General features: G+C 45.5%; 1 protein-coding gene across 1 annotated transcript in view; it reads left to right on the top strand.

Annotated features, from left to right (window-relative positions):
• The window catches only part of LOC147437246 (ubiquitin-conjugating enzyme E2 2-like), a 41,816-nt gene extending 15,883 nt beyond the window's left edge, over positions 1 to 25,933 (top strand). Inside the window, exons 3-6 of the mRNA XM_086486831.1 lie at positions 25,135 to 25,227; positions 25,319 to 25,407; positions 25,487 to 25,572; positions 25,652 to 25,933. Coding sequence (XP_086342957.1) covers positions 25,135 to 25,227; positions 25,319 to 25,407; positions 25,487 to 25,572; positions 25,652 to 25,691 — 308 coding nt within the window. The 3' untranslated portion in view covers positions 25,692 to 25,933. The remainder of the gene's footprint in view (positions 1 to 25,134; positions 25,228 to 25,318; positions 25,408 to 25,486; positions 25,573 to 25,651) is intronic.
• Positions 25,934 to 26,334: the final 401 nt, after the last annotated feature.

Raw genomic sequence — 26,334 nt, forward strand, 5'->3', positions numbered from 1 at the left:
TAATAAGTGAAAAATGTCACAAATAGGGAAAATAGGTTTAATACACTGGAAAATTCCCCTGATGGATTCTGATGGGAATAATAATGATCATGTTGTGTGCAACCGAAGGGTATGCATCTAATCTAAGTGACTGGTCATGCACGGTCTGCGAACAGACACACAAAAGTGCCGGATTACTTCCTATTCTAGACTGACTTGACTGACTGAACCCTGATCATGCCGTAGCTTGTCCACGGACACATAGGGTTGGATGTATCATGTGACATTGACATTTAGTAAGTATGACGGTAAGAATGGTTGCATCAATTTAATGCTTATTTTGCGACAACTAAGAAGACAGGGAATAGCAAGGTTTTGATGACAGCCATGTACCTTGCCGGTGATGCCATTAATTGGTATCACACATGGCAAGAGGCATAGTTGACCGCGTACCTAGAGGAAGCCGAAGAAGGCGTGCCCGTTTCCTTCAATTGGGCCGACTTCCAAGACAAGCTCAAGGCACGGTTTATGCCAACTCAGTACCTAGCACGATTGAAAGACGATTGGCGCGGTCTCAAGCAAAATGGTATGTTAGTTATGTTTTTCTCTGATCGTGTTTTGTAGCTCGGCACCCAGTTACGCAAATCGGATGATGAGCGCAAAGAGGCATTTCTTTATGGATTGGACGAGTATATCAAGTATGATGTCGAAGTACTTGATCCAATAGACCTCAACAAGGCGGTACGATTGCTCTTGCACAGGAGATGAAGCACAACAAAGGAAAGCCTAAGGAGAACAAGTCTTCTCACAGTACCTCTCAGACTCCTCAGAACGGTAAGAATGGTAAGAAACTCTTCTAGCCAATCTTCCACTAATCCTTCAGAAAAGAACTCTCAAAATGAATTTAAGGGTAAAGCTAACACACTTGCTAAACCTAAGCTCACCCCATATGAAAAAGCTGCACAAGGAATCATAGGAGGATACATAACGGCAGAAGAACAAGTCATTTTTCTAAGGAAGGTCGATGTTATTACTGGCACGTCAAGGGGTAACATTGAGTGTCATTAGTGGTGTTCTTGATTAGTGGCAATCCGTGGTTAGGGGCACATGAGCCTCTCAAGTTCTTGACCCTGGTAAGCTCCTTGTTTAGAGGGTTTAGCATGCAAATTGTGGGAGAAATTTTGTCAGTGCAAAAGCTTTTGGACTTCTTGAGAGCTGCTTTTTTTGTGTCGCCTATTTCAATTTTTACGATCGTCTCTCCATTAGGGAGAGGTTGCTACAGGGTTCAATTTGAGACATCAGACAGACTATTCGAGCTTTGGTATAGAGTCCCTCATCTTTTTGTCACTTGTATAGATGGAGGCAAGGGTTGGATCTAGCTAGCCTCGCCTATGTGGCAGAGCAGAGCATATGACAGCTTTATGCACTAGGAGGATAGAGTGTCTAGAATCCAGATTAGAGATTGCATAGAATGACTCAGGAGGGGCAAACAAGTATCACTAGATATTGGAGGCCAGAGGCTAAGATAGTGTCAGGTGTAGTGGAAGGGTTTAAGGATTTTGCTCAGATCTAGTACTTGGCACAAACATTTACTTGAGAGAACTGAATACAATGAGAGAGAGAGAGAGGCGGAGAGAGAGAAAGGAGAGATGACAGCGCATGTTGGGTCCCAACCACCCTCAAGGGCGCCCTTGCTTTGTTGCCAACGCAAGTACTTGCTTTAGATTACTTGCACACAATTGCTACAATGCTGAAAATGCTGAGTACTAAATGCTGATGCTGACGTTGGTGTCTTGCAAAAATGCTAGGGCTGATCTGAATGCTATAGGATATCTAATTTCAGCACTTGAGAATTGGTAAGTTGGGAATTGTAGATCTACAAGAACTGATAACCATCAGGAACGAACATCTCCGATGTGTCATATGATGGGTGACATTAAGGATCACAAAGTAGTTGTTTTGTAAGTTCGGTGGGAGAGACCCGGTTACGGGTATTCTCGATGCGTTGCAGAATGGGTGACGGCCCACGGGAGCATCAAATAGGGAATACTCTGTTGGATTGAGGAGGAAATCTCAACTGGGTAAGAACTACGCATAAAGATGGGTTTTGAGAAGCTTTGAATAAAAGCATGATGATTTTAAGTGCTTTCCGGGAAAGCGTATTATTTCCCGCGAGGGAGTCTATGTTTGCATTGCATCTTTGCATGAGGTTGCATCCAGGGACCCTTGGGAAGTGCTGTGTAAGCATTGGTTCTCAGCTCATAAGTTTTAACCGAGTTTTGAACTAGTTCACACCATTTAAAAATTTGTCGAGACTTGAGACTCCAGCTGTCCACTTAATAAGTGGACAGCACAGTAATTGGGAATGGGCGGAACAGAGGCTATATGTACCATAACGGTGTTCTGAGCATCTCCAGTCGAGGAAACAGTCTCGCGGGAACAAAACAGCGTTCCGGTTCCGGAATGTAACAAGGGAACGGCGTTCCAGCCGGGCAGAACAGGGCGGAACGGGCTGGAATGGCTGGGCGGAACGGGGCGGCAGATTTGAACTTTGAAAAACAGCGGCAAATTTGAAATTTGAAAAACGGGCAGCAGTTTTAGGGAAGCGCCTTTTTCATTTGAAATTTAGGGGTGGTTCACACTAGAGGGGTGTGTGTGTGTGTTGGGGGGGGGGGGGGGAAGGGTCTTTTTTCCTATAAAAGCTCGCCCTCACCCCTCACACTTTCATGGCCCTCACTCACTCTCAAGTCTCAAGCTTGAAGCCACTCTCTCGAGTCTCACGGTTCACCCTCCCTCTCATCTCAAGCTTGAAGCTTGAAGCCACTCTCGAGTCTCACTCTCACACCCTCTCTCATGTTTTGAAGCTTCAAGCCACTCTCACTCTCTCTCTCAAGCTTGAAGCTTCATCCCTCTCACAAGCTCCATTCCTTCATCGCATCCCTCTCTCAACTTTCAAGCTCCATCCCTCCATTCCTCTCTCGAGTTTCAAGCCTCAAGCCTCGAGTTTCAAGCGCCATCAATATGGCATAAGCTTCCGCATCACATGAAGGTCCCTCGGTTGGTAAGAGAGGAAAGAAGGATGAGCCTTCATGGTGGGAATGAGGTGCACTCCGAAATCTTGGGCAAAGGTGGTGCAAGATCATGGACGTGCAAACTATGTAGCTTCCAACGTAAATCCGGGACAAGCAAGGTTCGAGCACACCTTCTTCACGTAGTGGGGGAGCAAGTGAAGCATTGCAAGAATGTGAAGGTTGAGAAGGAGCTTGAAATCAAGGATGCCATCATGAGAGCCAAAGAAAATGATTGACCCAAGTGGCAAGCCATTGACCCCAATCACTCGGTTTTTCCTTCCTCTACCACCCATTTGCAAGCTTCCGTTGGAGGTAGTAGTGTGGCGGCTCAAACATCATTTCAAACGATTACTCCCTCTCTTCCCACCCATCGTCAACAAACTTTAGATGCGTCATGGGATCCAAAAAAGGAGGAGGATGTGGATGCCGTTGTTGCCGGCTTTTTTCACGACCATATCCCTTTCATAAAGGCTCGGTAAGTTCCAAGTTCTCAATGCTCTTTCATATTATGACCATAACTAGTATGTTCGTTTTCCATTTAACATTGTCTTCACTTTTGACCTTTGTGACATGTACATTGTATAGGTCGAACTACTTCAAGGCAATGTGCACAAGGATTGGGGATTACGGGCCACGCTACGTGCCACCCACTTCGGAGGCCCTCCGTACTACTCTTCTTGATAGAGAGAAGGCCGTTGTGGAGATGGTAGTCGTAAACATAAAGCGACAATGGGCCAAGTATGGAGTGACACTCATTGCAGATGGATGGAGCGACACCAGGAGGAGATCCATTGTGGCTTATTGCAAAGGAGAGATGTACTTTGCCCACTCACATGACGCCACAGAAATAGGAAAATCCGCCGATGTGCTTGCAGGAGAGTGGGCGTCTGCCATAGAGATCATTGGCCCAGAGGTGGTGTTGCAGCTTGTCACCGATGGGGAGGCTTCAAACAAGGTAGCCGTCGCCATTTTGGAGGGCATGTATCCCCGCATTAAAGTGTCATTTTGTATAGTACATTGCCTTAACAACCTTTTAAAGGATATAGGGGGCCTACCTTGGATTGAGCCTCTCATTACAAGTGCGTCCAAGCTAGTGTCCATCAACAATCACAATCTCCTTCGTGCTGCATTCTTGAATCGGTCAAGGGGCAAGGTTCTCTTGAAGTACTGTGAGACTCGCTTTGCCTACAACTACCTAATGGTTCATCGCCTATGTGAATGTCAGAGTGCAGTGCGGCAAACCCTCATTAGTACGGAGTACACTTCCTCATCCTACGCAGGTTCAGTCGCCGGGATTGTATGTGCAGGCAAGTCAGAGGATCCCTAGTTTTGGGAGTCACTGAAGACTATAGACCAAATGGTGCAGCCGGTACTCCACTTGCTTCGAGTAGTTGATGGCATGCAACCTTGCATTGGCAAGGTTTATGAGGCCATGGGTCGCATGGTGGAGGCTCTCCAAACACTTTAGCCAGACGCAGACAGGTTTGAGGAGATTAGCTTGCTTTGTCAAAGCAGATGGGACTCCTATGCTTCCCCTTTCCATGGTGCGGCTTTTGTGCTGGATCCAGAGTTTCAAGGTGCAGGACGGGAGCATGATGGGGAGGTGACCAAGCAATGGAACGAGATCTTGACCATGTTACACCCTGATCGAGAAGAACGCCGCAAAATCAAGGATCAACTTGCTATGTACAGGGATATGCGAGGATCATTTGGGCTTGCCGATGCCTAAGTTGATCGCACCAAGATCTCCTCAGTTTTGTGGTGGTAGGACTATGGCTCAGATGGGCCAGAGCTTCAGCGACTCGCTATTCGCATCCTCAGCCAAGCGGTTAGCTGTTCTTGCTTGGAGCAATTGTGAAGTGTTTACAGCCACGTTTCATCCAGGAAGAGAAACTGTCTTGTCGTGGAGAAAGCAATGATCTTGTATTTGTGAGTGCAAACTTGTGTATGCTTTGCAAGTCGGCATCCAAAGTATCAGATCCCTTTCTGCAGTGGGAGATGGAGGCAGAGGCGGAGATACTTGGTGCCACGTGACACATCCAGCCCTATGTGTCCGTGGACAAGTTCAGTCAGTCTAGTCAAGTCTAGATTAGCAGTGATCTGGTACTTTTGTGAGTCTATTCGTAGACCGTGCATGCCTAGTCACTTAGCATAGATGCATATCCTCCGGTTGCACACAGCATGATCATCAGTATTCCCTTCAGAATCCATCAGATTCAGTCAGGGGAATTTTCCAGTGCGTTTAGCCTATTTTCCCTCAAAAAGTCGGTAGGGCAATTTTGCTAAGTTTGTATATAAGCAAATCCGAGCTAGCACTATTTGGCAAAAGAGGCAGCAGGAGCACATGCTCAACAGACATTCTTCTCAGCAAGAACCCTCAAGCGCCAAGCTCCCCCATAGCCTACCGCTTTTGGATTGGACAACCTCAGCAGTACCCCCATTCTGTTGTTTTCAGCATTGCCTTGATCGCCATCCTCTCCCAGTCCCCTAGCGTTTGCATCGCCAGCACCTCAATTTGCTAGCGTTTCCAATTTCAGCCCATCAGCGTTTTTGGATTCCATCAAGCCCAGCGTTTTTGGCTAAGGATACAAGGCAGCCCAGCGTCAGTGGTTTTCAGCCATTGCTGCATCAGAACAACAGCGTTTTCAGTCCTATGGGACAACAGCAGAATCAGCCCTAGTTGGTTGCAGAAGACCCCCAATTTTCAGCCATAAAAACGCAGCCAAAACAGTCATTTTCAGCCACCCAAAACAGCCCAAAGATTAGCAGATTTTCAGCAGTTAGAAGACCACAGATTTCAGCCCTAAAGTCATCGTTGTCATCCCCGTCGTCGTCATTGGCATAGTCCCAGATTGCATCAGTCATTTGCATCGTCATTGTACCACTTTGTGCAATCAATAAGTAGACGACTCTCGCCGACGAGAGTGGGGCCTTCGGAGGAGGGTTTTACGTCGTCTCTGGTGTCGTATCTCTCTTCTCTCTCTATCTCTCAGTCTCATACACTTGCACGCACATTGTCCATTCACTTTGTTCGTGATCATAGCACTTTCCATTAAGAACGAAAGGCTCTCCCTTCCATAAGAACTAAAAGGAACCTTGAGCACAGTTCGGAGCACTCATCTTGAGCAAAGCGCAAACAATCATTCCGCTGCACCTAACACTTGGTGAGGGTGGATCTATAGAAATTCTACATGAACTGGATGATGCGGACGAGCCTATTGGGGATGAGGTTTGGGATGACATCCATGATCCGGCGTTCTCGTTCCGGTCCCCGCCTACACGTTCCGGCACCGTTCCGGAGCCCCTCATTCTTGTTCGCCGTTCCCATTCCAAGTAACTTTGGTGGACAGCCCTATGATAAAAAGACCTAAAAAAGGAGGCAACTCCATCCCTGGCTATTTTGGTAGAAATCGACCCCTCAATACCCCTCTATTTCAACATGTCCCCCAAGGTGCCCTCTCCTCCTGCTATTCCTACGAGTCCCCAACAACACCTATAAACGCAAGGCTAGGTGCCCAGTCTGTAGAAGAAATTGCCAACCCTAGAAGAAGGGAGGACTGTGCTGCAACAACCCAACAAGTATTCACGACAAGTTTGCATATGGAGGTTGCTTTCTGTTTTGACTTGCAAGATAGTTTCAACACGTACATACAAAATGTATTTGTACTACACGTACATACAAAATGTATTTGTACTATACGAACGTTTTGCACGGATCCGTACCGTATGGAACGATCCGTCTGGTGCTATTTAAAAAAAAATTCTTTGTCCGACCTTTTTGCGTGGCTTAGGGTTTCACTTCAAATGGGCGAGCAGTTTTTAGGCCTCAATTTGTAGACGTTTGAACACTAGGTGCAGACTGCAGAGACTGTTCACTGTAGAGAAATAGCAGGTGGTAGAGAGCTCTGCGCAGGTAAATTCTCTCTCTCTTCTCCGAGTTCCTCCTGCAGTCTCTCTCTCTCTCTCTCTCTCTCACTCGTGTCTGTCTTGTTGCTTGCAACAGAATCGTCATGCCTAAGCCATGCAACCCGTATTGGAAGGAGCATACCAATGTCATCGGAATTATCAACACTCCAAGCCAAGTGGGTTCCGGCACTCTGACGATGGCAATGCAAGTAGTGCAATTTTCAGCTCACGAGTACAATTTCTCGTGTCGTCAAGCACTTGACAGGCATTGGCACAATCAATAATTGTGGAAGGTGCAAAAATGTACCACAAGATATTAGGGACAAGTTGATATCCGGAAGTACCAGCACAAAAAAAAATTATAGGTGGACAACACGTACATGATGCTCTTATTAGGGATTTTGGTGGGTCATCTTCCGAGGTTCAAGAGGTGCTGGTTCTAGTAGAAAGAGGGATCGAGTTGTGTAGGAGGAGATGGATGAAGGTGATATGCATGCACGTAGGCAAAGCACCTTGCCTTCGCGTGTGAACTCTCTTTCTTGGGTGAAGGAGCGTCAAAAGGTTGGTGAGATGGAGATTGCTCGCACTCTCTTGAGTGCAACATCTCCTTCAATGTTTTGAGGATTGAGCAGTGGAAGATGATGGTCCGCGCTATAGCTGATGTTGGCCACACAGATTCATGGTCAGGGGTGGAGTATAACAAGATGCGCACTACAGTGCTTGATGAACAAAAGGCTTTGATAGATAAGGCCTTGGTCCCAGTCAAGGCAGATTGGGAGCAATTTGGGTGCACCATCATATCAGATGGTTGGAGTGATGTTTGTAGGCGGCGCATCCTTAATATTCTTGTGTCTTCTTCTCTTGGTACATACTTCTTACGCGTTGTGGATGCAAGGAAGGCCGTAGATCTCATCACTGGTGAGTTTATCTTTGGGCACATCAAGAGGAGATTGGGCCAGAGAATGTGGTACAGGTTGTGACTGACAATGCCTCAAATTGTAAGCTTATGGGTGAAATGGTCAAGGCAGCTTACCCTCGGATTTCTTTGACTCCATGTGCTGCACATTGTCTTGACTTACTCATGGAGGATATAGGCAAGTGAAGGTTGTCTTCTTTTGATCTTCTTCAGCGATGCTAATTTGGAAGTAGCCTGAGTAGCCATCACATGCCGTGTAGCGCTCATGTCCTGCTACCTCATTGAGAATTTCATCTTGAAAAGGAAGAGGAAAATGGTCCCTGATTGTGGCTGCATTAAGGGACTTGTGTCACGGGGACGTGGCAACTGTTAACTATGTCACGAGGACGTGGCAACTGCTAACTTTAGTTGTTGGTTTCTTTCCAAGGGGTTTTGTTTTATTTTTGAGACCCTCTTCTTGAAGTAGCAAACGGTCGGACATTGTATGGCCAATGTGAACGGTAGTTTCACCCGCAGATGGGTAGTGGTTGGCACTCGAATTCGTATGGTAAGAGGATGTCTAGGCTCAGAGCAAGATCATATAGGTCCCCCCGTCGCACTTAGCAAGTTGGTGGATACTAGGAAGTGAACTCAATAATGGCGTGAAGTCAAGGTGTGACTGCCAACAGAAAGTATCCGACAGTTGGGCCACATTGCACTTTTGGATGCGGTCCCAATGAGGATAGATGGTCAGATGACTAGTGGGAGCCCAACGGAATCATTTCCTAAAATTTAGGGAACTGCTATTTTGGGCCGTGAAATGTGTTCGCGTCATTACCTCCAGTATGACTAGAGGAACACTTTACAACTCTGCCGCGACGTCAACTGAGCGACCAGTCGGGAGATTTTTAAGCGGCAGACCCGAAACGGGAAAATGCTTGTAAATGCGCCAAGTGGCAAAATTTCATGGACTTGCCTCTTCCAGAAAAATGGGTGCTGAATTTTTAAGCTGGGAAGAGCCTCCTTTTGCATTTTGTCACAGGTTAAGAGCTATGGAGTGCTTCCTTTCCCTCTTATGTACAGTGCGGTGCCAGGCGTGATGCCTTGCACGCTACGCACTGCTCTCTCTCTCTCTCTCTCTCTCTCTCTCTCTCTCTCTCTCTCCCCTACGAGCAGTATGTTATGCCCCACTAGTGGGCTTTTCATTTGACCAATGTACAGTTATGTGGGTTCATGCGCGATTGCTGAGGCAAGAGCCTCTTGCACATGTACTGGATTAGCTAGCGGCTAATCCCCCGCAGGTACAGGTGAATTCGTAGAGGTTTCACGCCAGAAATTTCGTCCGATTTCAAGGGCAAGTAGCCCTATAGGTGCGGGAGCTCGAGGTCTTGCTACAGATGCGACCGGCACGCGAAACGGAGCCCAAAACAGGGAATTACAGCCTGCTGTGTATTTTTGCAGGTTTAGGGTTTCGGCCCTAAACGGACCCTAATATCCCTAGGAGGTTTGGGGACGCAAGGGGACCACTGTACAGGTGAACTGGCGCATTTTCGGGGCAGAAAACAGAGAATTCAGCGTGCTGCAGATTCTCTCCAGGTTTTGCAAAGTGTCCGTATGCGTCGGGAAAGTCACCTATTGCGTGGGGATATTGACTGTGAAGCGTCCTAGTACAATTATGCTGTCGAAATCGGGCCAGAACAGGTGGTTCTTAGCTTAGATTGTGCGGGGCAGCTTGTAGGAGATCACAGGTTTTATTCCCACTGTTAAAGAATAAAGAAATACCGAAAGGGGCGCCAATTTTGGGGCCTACAGGTTGTCGGTGTCTGCTCGGAGCATTCTAGCTTCCGAGCCGTGTGTGTGATTAAGTGTTAATTCCCGTTACAAGTTACCTTTGCAAAGTACTTTGTGGGTGTCTAAAGTAAAGAATTTCGGGTGAAAGCCAACGCCTACCGCCCCACGGGCCGGTTTCATGGTTCCGTTGCTGGGACATCAATCACTTTTTCCTTAAAGAGTGAGTGTGGATTGTTTTGGTTAAAGACAGAGTGCAAGAACGCAGGGATTACACTATGGCCGACATGGGAAGGGCATTATGGAAGAGGGTTCCTCTTCAAAGGACAGGCATGAGATCCCTATGGTTTTTGAGATTGGCGAGAGCTCACGGCCACGTCAGTCTGTACCTCCTGTCAACGTGAATGCCCCTCCAGTAGTACAAGGCTTTATAACTGGGCAACTTGAGGATGATGCGTTCAAGACTCAGTTAGTTGCCGCGTTGAATGTCTTTTCGCAGCTGGTGTAGAATCCAAGGTTTATGGAGTTCTTGCAAGCACCACCAGTGCAACAACAAAATAGGCAACCTACGTCGCGTACAGAGCTTGTTGATGCTCAAGCCCAGGTACTTCATGCGGCTCAGGAGGATAGGGAACACTCGCAGGTTGCGGAGTCAAGGGCTCCAAAACAGGTTCCTCCTGTGCTTGAACAGGTGGCTAGAGCACCTACTCCATAGGTTATGCCAGTTCAGCCCGCCACCTTTCAGAGCCAGCATGCTGTCTTGAATGGACAAGGAACTGGATACCAGGCTATGCACTCAATTTTTCCACCACCCACGGTACATCTTGGGTATTTCGGGGGTGGATGAGTGTTCCAAAGTATGGCTGGTTATGCTCCTGGAAGTCAGCCGTACATCCCAGGAACAGTGTTCGGGGGTATGCAAGGCATCATGCCAAACCCCATGTATGGTAGTATCGGCATGCAGCAAGGTTTTCACTGCAACCAGGGCCAGTTTGGGGTGCCACAGGGTCATTTTGGCATGGCTGGTTTTTTTGGACAGCAGCCAGATATCGCACCTCTGACGCAAAATGTGAATGGCCAAGATGTGCCGATCATGCCTACTATAGTGCCCATGTTGCAGACCATTCCATATGACAACTTGGGGGCACTAGAGAATACCATCAAGAATAGGTTCCCTATTCCTAGAATTGATGATATTCTTGATCGTTTAGAGGGTGCTGCAATTTTCAGCAGGATAGACCTTAAGAGTGGGTACCATCAGATTCGTATAAGGCCAGAGGATGTGCACAAGACTGCGTTTAGAACGACATTTGGTCTTTATGAGTTTCTAGTGATGCCGTTTGGTCTAACAAATGCTCCTGCCACGTTCAACAGAATGATGGACCGGATTTTCTGCTCGCATCAATAGTTTGTTGGGACGTTCTTCGAGGACGTTTGCGATTTCAAGAGGGGGGTATGTCACGGGGACGTGGCAACTGTTAACTATATCACGAGGACGTGGCAACTGCTAACTTTTAGTTGTTGGTTTCTTTCCAAGGGGTTTTGTTTTATTTTTGAGACCCTCTTATTGAAGTAGCAAACGGTCAGACATTGTATGGCCAATGTGAACGGTAGTTTCACCCGCAGATGGGCAGTGGTTGGCATTGGAATTCGTATGGTAAGAGGATGTCTAGGCTCAGAGCAAGATCATATAGGTCCCCCCGTCGCACTTAGCAAGTTGGTGGATACTAGGAAGTGAACTCAATAAAGGCATGAAGTCAAGGTGTGACTGCCAACAGAAAGTATCCGACAGTTGGGCCACATTGCACTTTTGGATGCGGAGCCCAACGGAATCATTTCCTAAAATTTATGGAACTGCTATTTTGGGCTGTGAAATGTGTTCGCGTCATTACCTCCGGTATGACTAGAGGAACACTTTACAACTCTGCCGCGACGTCAACTGAGCGACCAGTCGGGAGATTTTTAAGCGGCAAACCCAAAACGGGAAAATGCTTGTAAATGCGCCAAGTGGCAAAATTTCATGGACTTGCCTCTTCCAGAAAAATGGGTGCTGAATTTTTAAGCTGGGAAGAGCCTCCTTTTGCATTTTGTCACAGGTTAAGAGCTATGGAGTGCTTCCTTTTCCTCTTATGTACAGTGCGGTGCCAGGAGTGATGCCCTGCACGCTACGCACTGCTCTCTCTCCCCCCTACGAGTAGTATGTTATGCCCCACTAGTGGGCTTTTTATTTGACCAATGTACAATTATGTGGGTTCATGCGCGATTGCCGAGGCAAGAGCCTCTTGCACAGGTACTGGATTAGCTAGCGGCTAATCCCCCGCAGGTACAGGTGAATTCGGAGAGGTTTCACGCCAGAAATCTCGTCCGATTCAAAGGGCAAGTAGCCCTACAGGTGCGGGAGCTCGAGGTCTTGCTACAGATGCGACCGGCACGCGAAACGGAGCCCAAACCAGGAAATTACAGCCTGCTGTGTATTTTTGCAGGTTTAGGGTTTCGGCCCTAAATGGACCCTAATATCCCCAGGAGGTTCGGGGACGCAAGGGGACTGCTGTACAGGTGAACTGGCGCATTTTCGGGGCAAAACAGAGAATTCAGCGTGCTGCAGATTCTCGCCAGGTTTTGCAAAGTGTCCGTATGCGTCGGGAAAGTCACCTATTGCGTGGGGATACTGACTGTGAAGCGTCCTAGTACAGTTATGTTGCCGAAATCGGGCCAGAACAGGTGTTTCTTAGCTTAGATTGTGCGGGGCAGCTTGTAGGAGATCACAGGTTTTATTCCCACTGTTAAAGAATAAAGAAATACCGAAAGGGGCGCCAATTTTGGGGCCTACAGGTTGTCGGTGTCTGCTCGGAGCATTCTAGCTTCCGAGCTGTGTGTGTGATTAAGTGTTAATTCCCGTTACAAGTTACCTTTGCAAAGTACTTTGTGGGTGTCTAAAGTAAAGAATTTCGGGTGAAAGCCAACGCCTACCGCCCCACGGGCCGGTTTCAGCTTGTAATCAATACTTACCATTCTTCTTTGGTGTGACTATTACTGGAGAAACCCACTCTGAGTCTTCAACAGGATAGATGAAACCTGCTTCTAGAAGTTTCCTTACCTCTTTGAGCAACGTGTCTTGTTGAATTACTCCTAGCCGCCTGAGCTTCTGCACTACAGGTTTACTTCCCTCCTTGAGCTTAATGTGATGCTGAACTACTATGATGCATTGCCTATTGTTATAGATGCCTCTAAGATGACCACCTTTTTCCGCAAAAAACATCAGGCTTTACTATCTTCAGGAGCCACAGTACGCTTGACATGGTGCGGCCCTTGAAGACTAGGTTTTCTTATATGTATTTAGTGTTATAGAGACTCTTCAAATTGAGGGATCCTCTTCTTTAGGCAGTCGTGGACCCAAAGTGGAGATTGATGCACCAGTTGTAGATGGAGCCCACTAAATACATACAACGACGGGTGCTCGATGAGTCCTTTTGGACACATGTTTAGAGTTTGACAGTGGCATTGCAGCCAGTGTATGTGCTTCTACGAGTCACAGACATGGAGGGCTCTGCATTGGGCTTAGTCTATCATCTCTTCATGAAGATGAAGAGACACATTATAGAGTAGTGCAAGTCTTTGACACAGGACTAGAAAGTACTAGTCTTTTGAAATTGATTATTGATTTCATTGCAAACTGTTTTGTTGTCATTTCAATTTGCGGTGTGACCCAATTCAACTATGTTTCATTGCCGAAATTTTCAGCCGAGATGACATCTTGGCTGTTGTAGAAAGGTGATGGACCTTTATGAGCCGTCCCATTCATGGGATGGCTGCATTGCTTCATCCTTTCTACAAAACGCCAGAGCTTTTCCATGAGAGGAGTCTCTTGAAGCTCAAGGATGATTACATCAATATGATGTACGACATTGACGAACAACTGGAGATTAATGCAGAGATGATCAGCTTCATGAACAATCTAGGACTATCCTTTGCTAGAGCTATGGTGTTGAGGCCAGAGGCGACGAAGTTTCCTCTTAGATGGTGGTAGAATTATGGAAGACAAGGTCTTCCAACGCTTACACATCTGGCTTTACGAGTACTTTCTCAGGTAATTGAAAATCTTGAGACTTGTAGTATTTGTACTTACTATTGCCATATATTAAACCAAGTGTGAAATCTCAAATGCTCATTGCTATAGGATTGCTTGGCTGGTGCATGCGAGCGCAACTGGAGCGCTTATTCCTTGATACATACAAAGATCCGCAATCGTCTCAGCACTTCTCAACTAGAGAAGTTAGTCTATTTCCAGGCAAATATGAGGCTTGTGTGAGCCTACCGCGCTTTTGGAACACCCAAGCAGGTCCACTTTTACTTTTCACACGAATGATTGAATAATGATAAACTTGACCCTTGGGTGCTTAGTAAATACAGTAATTAATGTTTCCTCAATTTTCAACAGGTAGATCCAACAAGCGTAAAGATGGTGGCAGATCTTAGTGCTATGGATGACATGGAGCTGCAGATCAGAAAGGAGGAAGAGGAGATTATTCGGCTGCTTCACAGGGAGTTGGAGAGTGTTGATTGGCGTGTGACGAGGTCATGCACACTGGCTTTGGCTATTCCTCTACGTGAGCATGCTCTAGACCCAGAGAGTGCTCGAAGGGAGAGCATTCGTAAAGGGAAGCTTTCTGTTCGTTCGTTCTTCTTGGAAATGGACAAACAAGGCTGTTCATCTCATTGAGGCTTCGACAGATGCAGTAGAGGATGATGTTGGTCAGAGACAGGATGATCTACATAAGGCACACGTGTCCGTGATAACAGAGCCAGAGTACGACGAAGAGGCCAATGTCCTAACAGATGGGGACTTGCTCTCTTTAGCGGAGTCTTTATTTGCATCTGATGATTTTTGAGGATGGGGCCATCACATGGGCTAGCTAGCTATCGAGCACTCTCTGCTACTATATAGACTTACATTTTGAGTAGGATGGTTTCATTTATGACACTTGTACGCTCTATGATGAGCCTTTTGTTATAGCTTGGGCCTTGTAGGCTATCACCTATGGTACTTTGATGTTCATTGTTTTCGTATTGGTGTGTTCAGTGTTATTTCAGATCTCATTTGAGCTTTGATATTCCTGTTCAATCATCAATGTCGTCTTAACTTTGAAGTCTTTTGCAATAGTTACACAGTATGTGGTCGTCTTGTAAAACATGTCTTTGAATGTCTCTATAAGTTGTTTCCTTCTCTCTTGTTTTTAATTGGAAATGTCCTATAAAATTTAGTACTTAACAGTTTTTTTACAAGAGTACGTATTTTTATGTACATAATTTTTTCCTGTACGGAACAACGTACAATACGTACATATACGCCATGTACAATACGTTCTGAACCACCTTGGTTTTGAGAGCAACAAGTGATAAGCAATATTAAATTACAAGAAGAGGCGCCAATCTTTGGGGTGAGTACATCTAGGCTCGAAACTTTGCTGTGCCGCACCAACTCTCTCTCTCTCTCTCTCTCTCTCTCTCTCTCTCTCTCTCTCTCTCTCTCTCTCTCTCGTTCAATTATTGGTAGATTTTGTTGGTGTGTTGCTATTGATTACTTGCTTGGAGTGTCCAAGCTTGTAACATCGCTTGGGTGGAGTATGTTACCAAGAGGTGTATTTTTCATGTTGCTTTCTTTAAATATGTACTACATATTTTTATTTATTTTATTTTTGCTTGTTTTCCTCGAAAACCCTTGAAAAGGTGCAAGTGGGCATTGCATGGTCACTGTAAAACGGCTGCAACCGAATGGGTTTCTCACATTGAGAACTAGGTCGGTCAACTGGTGATTGGTTGGGCTAGTTAGTGTTGGGGTATAAAGCCCAATGTGGTCGCCCAGGTAAGTGGGCGGGCCGCCAGGTATGTACACATATTCTTTTGTAAAAACCTAATAAGAACTCACTATGCTCTACACATTACAGTAGAGCGAGTTCACCATATCATCGTGCTCTTCTTCTCGCACTCTCTCTCGCGTCGCACTTCCGCTCGTACTCCTTCAACTGGGATCAGAGCTCAGATCGAGGCTCGGGGCAGCACTGCAGCAGGCTAGAGTTACCAACTCAGATTGGAGTGAAATTCGACAGGCCACCGTTCGGCTTTGACAAAGGTCTGCGCAGGCCATTTTCGACTACGTGGTCTCGACGGGTGCAGATCCGACTCTGCAAATTTGGGGTTTTCGGCCTACGACTGCAGGTGTTTTTGATATCCACACTCCCAGAGTGTTGATTTGTGGCTGTCTACACATCGAAGGACGGCTCACAGTTCTTGGAGACGTGTCACATACGACACGGGCGTATCTACATACAGACTGTAGGCGAAATCCACTAGTTCATCAGGTAGCTTGTGTTTGCTGCTTGATATTCCAGATTTCATCCTGACATTGCAGGTACTTCCACATGGGATGTATTGTCAGAGATGATGTATGTCTGTTGAGGGTTTGCTGGCTGTGAGTCACGCAGCAAACAACCGCCGCTGTAACCGGCCTGTTAAATCCAAAAAGGGCGGTAGATTTTACTTCAAACCTTGATTTAGCTTTCACCCATTATTAGTCGTCTATTTTACCTGTACTTTCAAGACACAACAAAGGGGAGAGGGATACAGGCTGCTAAATTGCACCTGTATGAGTAGACGGACACCAGATTGGCCCCTAACTTAGGCGCCCCTTTCGGTATTTCTTTATTGCTCAAAAGAGGGAATAAACGTTGTGGTTCCCTACAAGCTGCCCCGCACAAACTCGGCTGAATTTCCACTGTTCCAGCCCGATTTCGGCAGCATAACTGTACTAGAACCCTTCACGGTCAGTATTCCCACACATTAAATGACTTTCCCGACGCATACGGGCACTTTGCAAAACCTGTCGAGAATCTGCAGCACGTTGAATTCTCTGTTTTCAGCCCTGAAAATGCGCCAGATCACCTGTACAGCGGTCCCCTTGCGTCCCCGAACCTCCTGGGGATACCTGTGCAAGAGGCTCTTGCCTCGGCAATCGCGCATGAACCCACACAACTGTACATTGGTCAAATGAAGAGCCCACTAGTGGGGCATAACATACTCCCAAAGGGGAGAGAGAGGGCAGTGCGTAGCGTGCAGGGCATCACTCCTGGCACCGCACTGTGCATAAGAGGGAAAGCAAGCACTCCATAGCTCTTATCCTGTGACAAAAGTTGCAAATGAGCCTCTCCCAGCTTAAAATTCAGCTGCAAATGAGCCTCTTACACTGTTCCTGGCGTGTAAAACTGATTTCCAGGTGCATGACCAGCCATGCTCTGGAATACCGATCCACCTCCAAAATAGCCAGGGTGTACTGAAGGTGGTGGGAAGACCTGTTGCATAGCCTGTAGGTTGCTTCCCTGCCCATTAGAACCAGCTATAGGTTGCTGAAAGCTGGCGGGTTGAACTGGTACAGCTTGAAAGACTGGCATCTTAGCCACCTGTTCTTGCACCTTAGGCACAGGTTGTGGAGACTGCATGTTCTCCGTCAAGTGTACAGGTGTTTCCATTGACTGTGCAGTATGAATCACTTGTGCTCGAGCCTTAACAGGCTTTTGAATATGATCCAGTGACCCAACTTGCTGAGATGGAACAGGAGGTTGCAGAAAGGCTAAAAACCTCGGGTTCTGCATTACTTGTGTGAACATAGCCATAGCAGTAGCCAACTGGGTCCTGAATATATCATCATCTGTCTGTGGTGGTCTTGAGGACTCACCCACTTCATGTGTCTGTTGACCCTGTGAAGAGGAAACCTCTTCAGTCACATCATCTGGTCTATCAGCCATAATTGCTATTTCTTGTGTCTGGTCTATGATCCCCTGTGTCTTCAAGTCCAAAACTGACCAAGGCTCACTTCTATGGGAAAAAGTGATTTAATCCCGTCGATGGAACCATGTAACCGGCCTGTTAAATCCAAAAAGGGCGGTAGATTTTACTTCAAACCTTGATTTAGCTTTCACCCATTATTAGTCGTCTATTTTACCTGTACTTTCAAGACACAACAAAGGGGAGAGGGATACAGGCTACTAAATTGCACCTGTATGAGTAGACGGACACCAGATTGGCCCCTAACTTAGGCGCCCCTTTCGGTATTTCTTTATTGTTCAAAAGAGGGAATAAACGCTGTGGTTCCCTACAAGCTGCCCCGCACAAACTCGGCTGAATTTCCACTGTTCCAGCCCGATTTCGGCAGCATAACTGTACTAGAACCCTTCACGGTCAGTATTCCCACACATTAAATGACTTTCCCGACGCATACGGGCACTTTGCAAAACCTGTTGAGAATCTGCAGCACGCTGAATTCTCTGTTTTCAGCCCTGAAAATGCGCCAGATCACCTGTACAGCGGTCCCCTTGCGTCCCCGAACCTCCTGGGGGTATTAGGGTCCGTTCAGGGCCAAAACCCTAAACCTGCAAAAATACACAGCAGGCTGTAATTCACTGTTTCGGGCTCCGTTTCGCGTGCCGGTCGCATCCGTAGCAAGTCCTCGAGCTCCCGCACCTGTAGGGCTACTTGCCCTTTGAATCAGACGAGATTTCTGGCGTGAAACCTCTCCGAATTCACCTGTACCTGTGGGGGGATTAGCCGCTAGCTAATACAGTACGTGTGCAAGAGGCTCTTGCCTCGGCAATCGCGCATGAACCCACACAACTGTACATTGGTCAAATGAAGAGCCCACTAGTGGGGCATAACATACTGCCAAGGGGGAGAGAGAGGGCAGTGCGTAGCGTGCAGGGCATCACTCCTGGCACCGCACTGTGCATAAGAGGGAAAGCTAGCACTCCATAGCTCTTAACCTGTGACAAAAGCTGCAAATGAGCCTCTCCCAGCTTAAAATTCAGCTCCAACTCTCTCTTGCATTAGAAACTGCACCAGAATGTGCCACTTGGCACATTTATAAGCATTTTCCCGTTTCGGGGTTGCCGCCTAAAAATCTCCCAACCGATCGCCCAGTTGACTTCACGGCAGAGTAAGAAAATGTTCCCCTTGTCATTCCGGAGGTAATGACGTCAACACATTTTCAGGTCCCAAAATAGCAGTTCCCTAAAATTTAGGAGATGTTGCCATTGTATCTTTCTAGGTCATCCGACCCTCTTTGTACACTACGACCACATCCAAAACTGAAATGTAGCCTCTGTAGCAAAGGATTCCACTTTGGCTAGTCAATGACCCCACTTTGGCTAACCATAGTCTTTGTCCAACCTTAGTGCTCTCTTGCCCTCAGGCCTGGACTCCCTCTGGACAGTTCCACACTAGCTATGCAATGCAGGGCAGTTAGATTTCCCGAGGGGTGTTTTCAAAAAGTGTAAGTAAATAGATAATAAGAAAGAAATCAACAAAAAGGATAGATAGTAGTCACACGCTGGTGACAGCCGCAGCGGTTACAGCATATAGTGGGACATTTGTGGATGTATGATTTTGTGGGAAGTCTATGTACTGTCAGATTTACTGCAGCCTTTGTTGAGGGTCGAGTGAGGTTTTATTGAGCTGGGGGATTCTCGAATGTTGAGATCCTTTCGGTGATACAGGTCTTGGAGCGATCCCTCGAGCACCCTTAGATAGGCAGCTAGGATGTATTGACTGTGAGTTAGACAGTTGGGATTGCATCTTTGCTTTACTGCCGTTGAGGCATTGTCGCAGTCTATGCTTACAGGACAGTGACAGAACAGTCAGAGACAGTACAGGTGTAGGACAGGTTTACCCACAGCTTACAGTGTCAGAGAGACAGTGTTTTTTGAGCTGTTTTTGAGTACACCAGAGCCATTTTACAAAGGAGACTTTGCCGAAATTTATGCAGAATCTGAAGCTTTCTTGGTTCATTTGACAGGTTGATATTGGTTCAGAGGTCAGTTTACAGGGGAAACTCTGTCGAATTTTTCCCAGGAAAGTAAACCATTGTGAAGCGTAGCTATGGCTGGATCACAGGACACTGCTCTTTACAATATCAAGAAGCTGGATGGAACCAATTTCCCATTGTGGAAGCAGCAGATTTGGCACGTGTTGGTACAAAAGAAGCAGATAAAACCTATAAAGCCTATAAAGCTCAAGGGGAAAGAACCAGAAGATATGGACGAAGATGAATGGAGCGAAATGGATGAATTGACACTTTCTACCATTATGCTGACTTTGGCAGAAAGCGTTTACTTCAATGTAGCAGACGAGATGTCGGCTTATCAAGCATGGTTAAAGCTGAGTGATCTTTATGAGAAGCAGAGTGTAGCTTCACAGGTATACTGGCTTAAGAAGCTTGTTGACTTGAAGATGAAAGAAGGGACACCTATGTCCAATCATCTGAATGAATTCAACACAATCTATAGTCAGTTGTCAGCTCAAGGTGTCAAGTTTGATGAACCTGTTAGAGCTATGTTCCTGTTGATCACATTGCTGGAAAGTTGGGACACTTTTCGCACAGCTTTGAGTAATTCTACACCTCCAGATGGTTTGAACATAGCAGGTGTAGAAGCAAGTCTGCTTACTAAAGAAACCAATAGAAAGACAATGGACAAAGGCAAAGGAACAGCCTTAGTTGTCAGGGGAAGGACCAAAGAAAAGTACAAAGGTGGAAAGAGGAATCAGTCTCGTAGCAAGTCTCGCAGTGCTAAAGGCAAGAGTGACATAGAATGCTACCATTGTGGCAAGAAGGGTCACATGAAAAGAGACTGCAAAGAATGGAAAGCAGAAAAAGGCAAGAGTGACATAGAATGCTACCATTGTGGCAAGAAGGGTCACATGAAAAGAGACTGCAGAGAATGGAAAGCAGAAAAAGGCAAAGAGAAAGCTGAAGACCATGGTGAGAAGAACAAGTCCTCAGTGAAGATTCAAGAAATAAATGTGACAAACACTCTTGCAAAGGATGACAGTCTAGTGTCAGGAGACATCTACTTCTTGAAGAATAAAATGGACTCAGCTCTTCTTACAGCATCTGATGGAAATACACTGAGTGAGTGGATTATAGACTCAGGGGCATCACTTCATGTGTCTCCAAACAAGGAGTGGTTTACCTCTTATGTGACCACTAAAGATCATGTTCGGCTAGGCAATGGACAGACATGTGAGATCTTAGGTGTTGGAGATGTTCAATTGAAGTTTCAGAATGGCTCTTCTTTCACGCTGAAGAATGTGAGACATGTTCCCGCAATTACAAAGAGCTTGATTAGCACAGGTTTACTTGATGATGCTGGCTACGTCACCACTTTTGGACAGAACATGTGGAAGATATCCAAGGGTTCTATGACAGTAGCACATGGAGTAAAGTCTGGAGGACTTTACATGATTTATATATCAAATGTCTCTAAAAATGTAATCAATGTAACCGAGCAGCCGAACGTTTCTTTGTGGCATAGCCGGTTAGGACATATGTCCAAGAAGGGAATGGAAATCTTGTCTCGTTTTGGTTATTTGCCTGGCTTTTCATTTAATGATTTTGAATTCTGTGAACATTGTCTGTAAGGTAAGCAAACACAGCAGCCACATAAGCATAGAAGCAGTAGAAGAGATACACAGTTGGCACTTGTTCATAGTGATTTGTGTGGACCTATGCCTAACCTATCTCTAGGGGGAGCTTCTTACTTTATGACATTTATAGATGATTACTCGAGGAAAGTATGGGTTTACTTTCTCAAGCACAAGGATGAAGCGTTTAGTGTTTTCAAAACGTTTGTGACACTTGTGGAGAATCAGAGTGGCAAGAAGCTTAAATGCTTACGCACTGACAATGGTGGAGAGTATGTTTCAAAGGTCTTTCAGGACTTTTGTGAGTCAAAAGGTATAAAACGTGAACTTACTGCTCCTTACAATCCTCCTCAAAATGGTGTTGCTGAGAGGATGAATAGGACCATACAAAAGATGGTCAGAAGTATGTTGTCTAATGCACAGCTGCCAAATGGGTTTTGGGCTGAAGCTGTATCAACAGCTGTTCATCTTGTAAATAGATCTCTTAGCAAGGTTTTGCAGAAAGATTCAGTGCCAGAGATCGTATGGTCAGGCAAAATGCCCTCATACAAGCATCTCAGAGTCTTTGGTTGTGAGGCATATACTCACGTTCCAAAGGAATTTAGGAACAAACTTGAGCCAAAGAGTAGAAAGTGCATCTTTCTAGGCTATGGTAATTCTGGTGAGATGGGGTACAGACGTTGGGATCCCGAGTCCAGAAAGGTTGTCCGCAGCAATGATGTTCACTTTAATGAATCCAAATATCATTCTAAACCAGAGAGGGTTGAGGAGATTAGAAGAGTTGTCTTCCAAGAAGATGAACCTGCACGTGCAAGACAAAATGTCAGGGCTCAAGAGGAGCAAGGACAGGATAGAGTGGAACCACAGGTTGTGGCTGAGCCCGAGCCACCTATTGTGCGTAGATCTGGACATGTCACGCGACCTCCTGATAGGTTTGTTCCATCTATGAACTATGTCATGTTGACTGATTGCAATGAGCCTTCATGTTACAAGGAAGCAGTGCAAATGAAAGACTCCGGGAATTGGCAATTGGCCATGTAGTCAGAGATGACAGCTCTGCATAAAAACAAGACATGGAAGCTAGCTAAATTACCACAGGGCAAAAAGACTCTACCTTGTAAATGGGTTTACAGGTATAAGATCACCGCTCATGATAGTGAGCCAAAGTACAAAGCAAGGCTTGTTGCCAAGGGCTTTAAGCAAGAACAAGGCATTGACTTTGATGAAGTCTTCTCTCCGGTGGTCAAGATGACTACATTGAGATGCTTTCTTGCATTGGTTGCCATATTAGATTTGGTGTTGCACCAAATGGATGTCAAGACAGCGTTCTTGCATGGTGATTTAGATGTGGAAATTTACATGCAGCAGCCAGAAGGGTTTGTTGAGAAAGGCAAGGAAGATTGGGTATGCCAGTTGTTAAAGAGTCTTTATGGCTTAAAACAATCACCGAGGGCATGGTACCATAAATTCCACAAGTTTATGCTTTCTCAAGGCTACAAACGTAGTGAGTTCGATCACTGTCTATATACAAAGAAGGCTAAGGATGGTAGTTGACTGATCCTTATTTTGTATGTGGATGACATGTTGATTGCTGGCAAGCACTTGGAAGAAATTTCAGCTTTGAAGTCAAAGATGGAAAAATTGTTTGACATGAAAGACATGGGTGAAGCAAGTCATATACTTGGTATGCGCATTGAGAGAGACAGATCAAAGAAGTTGATTTGGTTATCTCAAATAGAGTATATTGACAAGGTTTTGCAACGTTTCAATATGGAGAAGGGAAAGGCATTGAGTGTTCCATTGCCACCATATGTGAAACTTCGCAAACAAGATTGTCCTGTGTCTGAGGAAGAACAGGCTGAAATGGATAAGATTCCATATGCGTCTACAGTGGGTAGTTTGATGTATGCCATGATTGCTACTCGCCCAGACATTGCATTTGCAGTGGGAGTAGTAAGTCGATACATGTCAAACCCAGGCAAGAAACATTGGGAGGCAGTGAAAAGAATATTGAGATACCTGAAAGCTACAAAGAGTATGCGTATATGCTATGGGAGTCAGGAGCTAAGTGTAAAGGGTTTTACAGACTCAGATTATGCAGGTGACTTAGACAACCGAAGGTCTACGTCAGGGTATGTCTTTACATTGGCTGGTGGAGCAGTATCATGGCGTTCTAGATTACAAGATTGTGTTACTCAGTCTACTACAGAGGCTGAATATGTTGCAGCATCAGAGGCATGCAAAGAATCAATTTGGCTTAATCGACTAGTAACAGATTTGGGAATCAAAGAAGAGATGCTTGTGTTATATTGTGATAGTCAAAGTGCTATACAATTGGCTCGCAATCCAGTTTATCACTCAAAGACAAAGCATGTGGATGTGAAGTATCATTTCATCAGGGAAATGCTCGAGGATAAGCAACTTCAGCTTGTCAAAGTTCACACCACAGAAAATCCTGCTGATCTACTTACAAAAGGACTTCCCTCAGAGAGCTTTGCGCATTTTCGCAAGCAGTTAGGTGTAGGGTAGTACATCACTTCTCTACATCTCTTGTATATTAGCTTGTATAGTAGCTTCTCTCACACTTAAAGTACCACATTGGACTTTCAGTGGGAGGTTGTTGGGGTATAAAGCCCAATGTGGTCGCCCAGGTAAGTGGGTCGGGCCGCCAGGTATGTACACATATTCTTTTGTAAAAACTTAATAAGAACTCACTATGCTCTACACATTACAGTAGAGCGAGTTCACCATATCATCGTGCTCTTCTTCTCGCACTCTCTCTCGCGTCGCACTTTCGCTCGTACTCCTTTAGTTAGCATTGAATTCTGATGAGCATGGAAGCATGTGTGCATCTAAATGGAATTTGGGCCACATGGCAAGTTACTGACAACTTTATAAGCCGGGAGGGTTTAAGAAATTGAATTATAAGGGCATAGTGAAATGAAACAATTTGGGGTTTCGTGCGTTTCGGAGTTTTGAGGTTTTTGAAACGTTTCATTTCGGAGCTCAAACATAGCGAAACACAGGTTTCGTTTTACATGTATGTACCTATAATTATACATACAAATTCACTTGTCAAGACGTGAAATATCAAAATTTAGATGTGAGACCTAGTCATGAGTGAACAAGGTAAGTCGGCAGCCAAATGCAGCAACATACAGGTAAAGACAAGAGGCCCAGGTTGACGAGTAAGGTTCAGAGAGAGATTGAGAGAAATTATTTGATGTGCGTAAGGGTCAAAAAATCTATAGATTTTTTGAGATGGCCTTTGTACATGCCTTTAAAAATCCCCAAACGGTTGGTTTGAGGTCAATTAGTTAAAAGGGGGCAAGAAAAAATCAACTCGTTTTGCCCGATTCGCCGAAACGTTTCGGGGTTTCGTAGGGCCAAAATGCGTTTTTATGTCACTATGTAGTGGACACATGACAATAGGAGAGCCACTAAGAGTGTAATTCGTTATCCATTTGTAATACGTGTGAAGGGTCACTTTCATTTGTCGAGAGGTGCTCCCGCTGACTATATCTACGGGCTTCTCTTGTCTGTGATAAACCACAACTGGCTGTTTCTCCCATCTGTATTTGTCCTTGAGCCTGGCTCGATCTTCGACTCTTGACTCTGTGCCTACATCTGGTGGCTTCGACTTCAGATTCCTCTCTGCTGTCTATGCTGGTTCTTCTGCTCAAACACCCCCCACCCCCGCGGTGCCCCGCAAAAAAACAGAAAGAAAAATTCCCCCTTCTCATGATAGGTTCAGTTTTGCAGGTCAGCCTCATGAAAAAAAAACATATCTTTCACCAGAAATGCCTTTTAGTTATTTTGCGGTGTGTTTGTCCGCAAGTTCAGAGCATTTGAAACTGTATTGTCAGACCAGCCTCCAAGATCTACCAGTTGTGAAAACTTCAAACATACACTTTGTTTATTTAAATTGGTGGTGTTGAGGTCTAACTCCAGATCGAGATAGCACTGCATTGCTTGTTTCTGATAGGATTAGAGGTATCTGATTGCGGGCAAACTTGAATCATAATCCAGGTGGAATCTTCTCTCTGCGGTTGATCTTTGGAGAGCACTATCCAGCGAAGCCGCCCAGAGTGCGATTCACATCAGAGGTTTATCATCCAAATGGTACTTTTTTTGCTAGCATTCTGCTATCCTTTTTGTACCATGCCCATGCCCAATTGTTACGGCAAACTTCTATTCAACTTTGTTTTGGCAGTCTACAGTGATGGGACCTTGTGCATGGATATTATTCAGGATGCTTGGTCACCTTGTCACAATGTTTCCACCATTCTTACCTCTATCCAGGTGAACTTATTAATAGTAAGCTTGAGAGAGGCTTTTCGATTGTGCTTGGAACTAAGAGACTAGGCCGTCGTGTATCCAGTCTCTTCTAACAGATCCGAATCCTGCGAGCCCAGCCAACCCAGATGCCGCCCATTTATATCAGGCTGATATTAAGGCATACAACAGGTAACCTTTTCTCGGTCTCTTGAATGTATTGTATCACAATGCTTGATACTGGTTTTACCTTGAGCTGTCGTTCTAGCAGGAAGGTAAGGCAGTGTGTACGGAAATCATTGGATTCGTAAAGCGGACAGCAATATAATGGATCTGCTCATACGAAGCCCATCCTTGTATGTACAGCTTGATTATAGCAGAATGCGTTCAAAAGGAGACAGCATTGAAATCTTTAGAAAATGGGTTGTTTGTGCACAGATGTTTACAATTTATAATTCTTGTACTCAAGACCAGTGTCTTTTCAAATTGATAAACGTTCAAGCTGCACATGCATACCTAACAGAATTTACAATGCAACCGGTGTTTTAAAGTATACATCCCTGCTCAAGCAAGTTTTCTCTTTTTGCCTGGAATTCAAGGTTTTGTTTCAAGACACGCCTACAACTTTGACCGGGCAACCTTTTGAATGCATGTGATGATACTCATCAATCTTGAAGGGCATGGGAAGTAACGTAGACCCCCCTCCCCCCTTTCTTTCCTTACTCCCCTTCTTTTTGGATGTGCGAATGATAGTGTTGCAGGTTCACCCACAAAAACCTTATTACTACCTTTCTATCACCCAACCACAAAAACCTTATTACTACCTTTCTATCACCCAAGTGTGGTGGGTTGGTTATGCCATTTTCCTCTTGAAACACAGGTCTTGAGTTCAACTCTCCTTGTCGGATAGATCTTCAAGGTCTCTTGGGATAGTTTCCTACGATTATTAAAATT

This window comes from Adiantum capillus-veneris, chromosome 17 (assembly GCF_014529385.1).
Source record: "Adiantum capillus-veneris isolate H3 chromosome 17, ASM1452938v2, whole genome shotgun sequence".
NCBI classification, from domain to species: Eukaryota; Viridiplantae; Streptophyta; class Polypodiopsida; order Polypodiales; family Pteridaceae; genus Adiantum; species Adiantum capillus-veneris.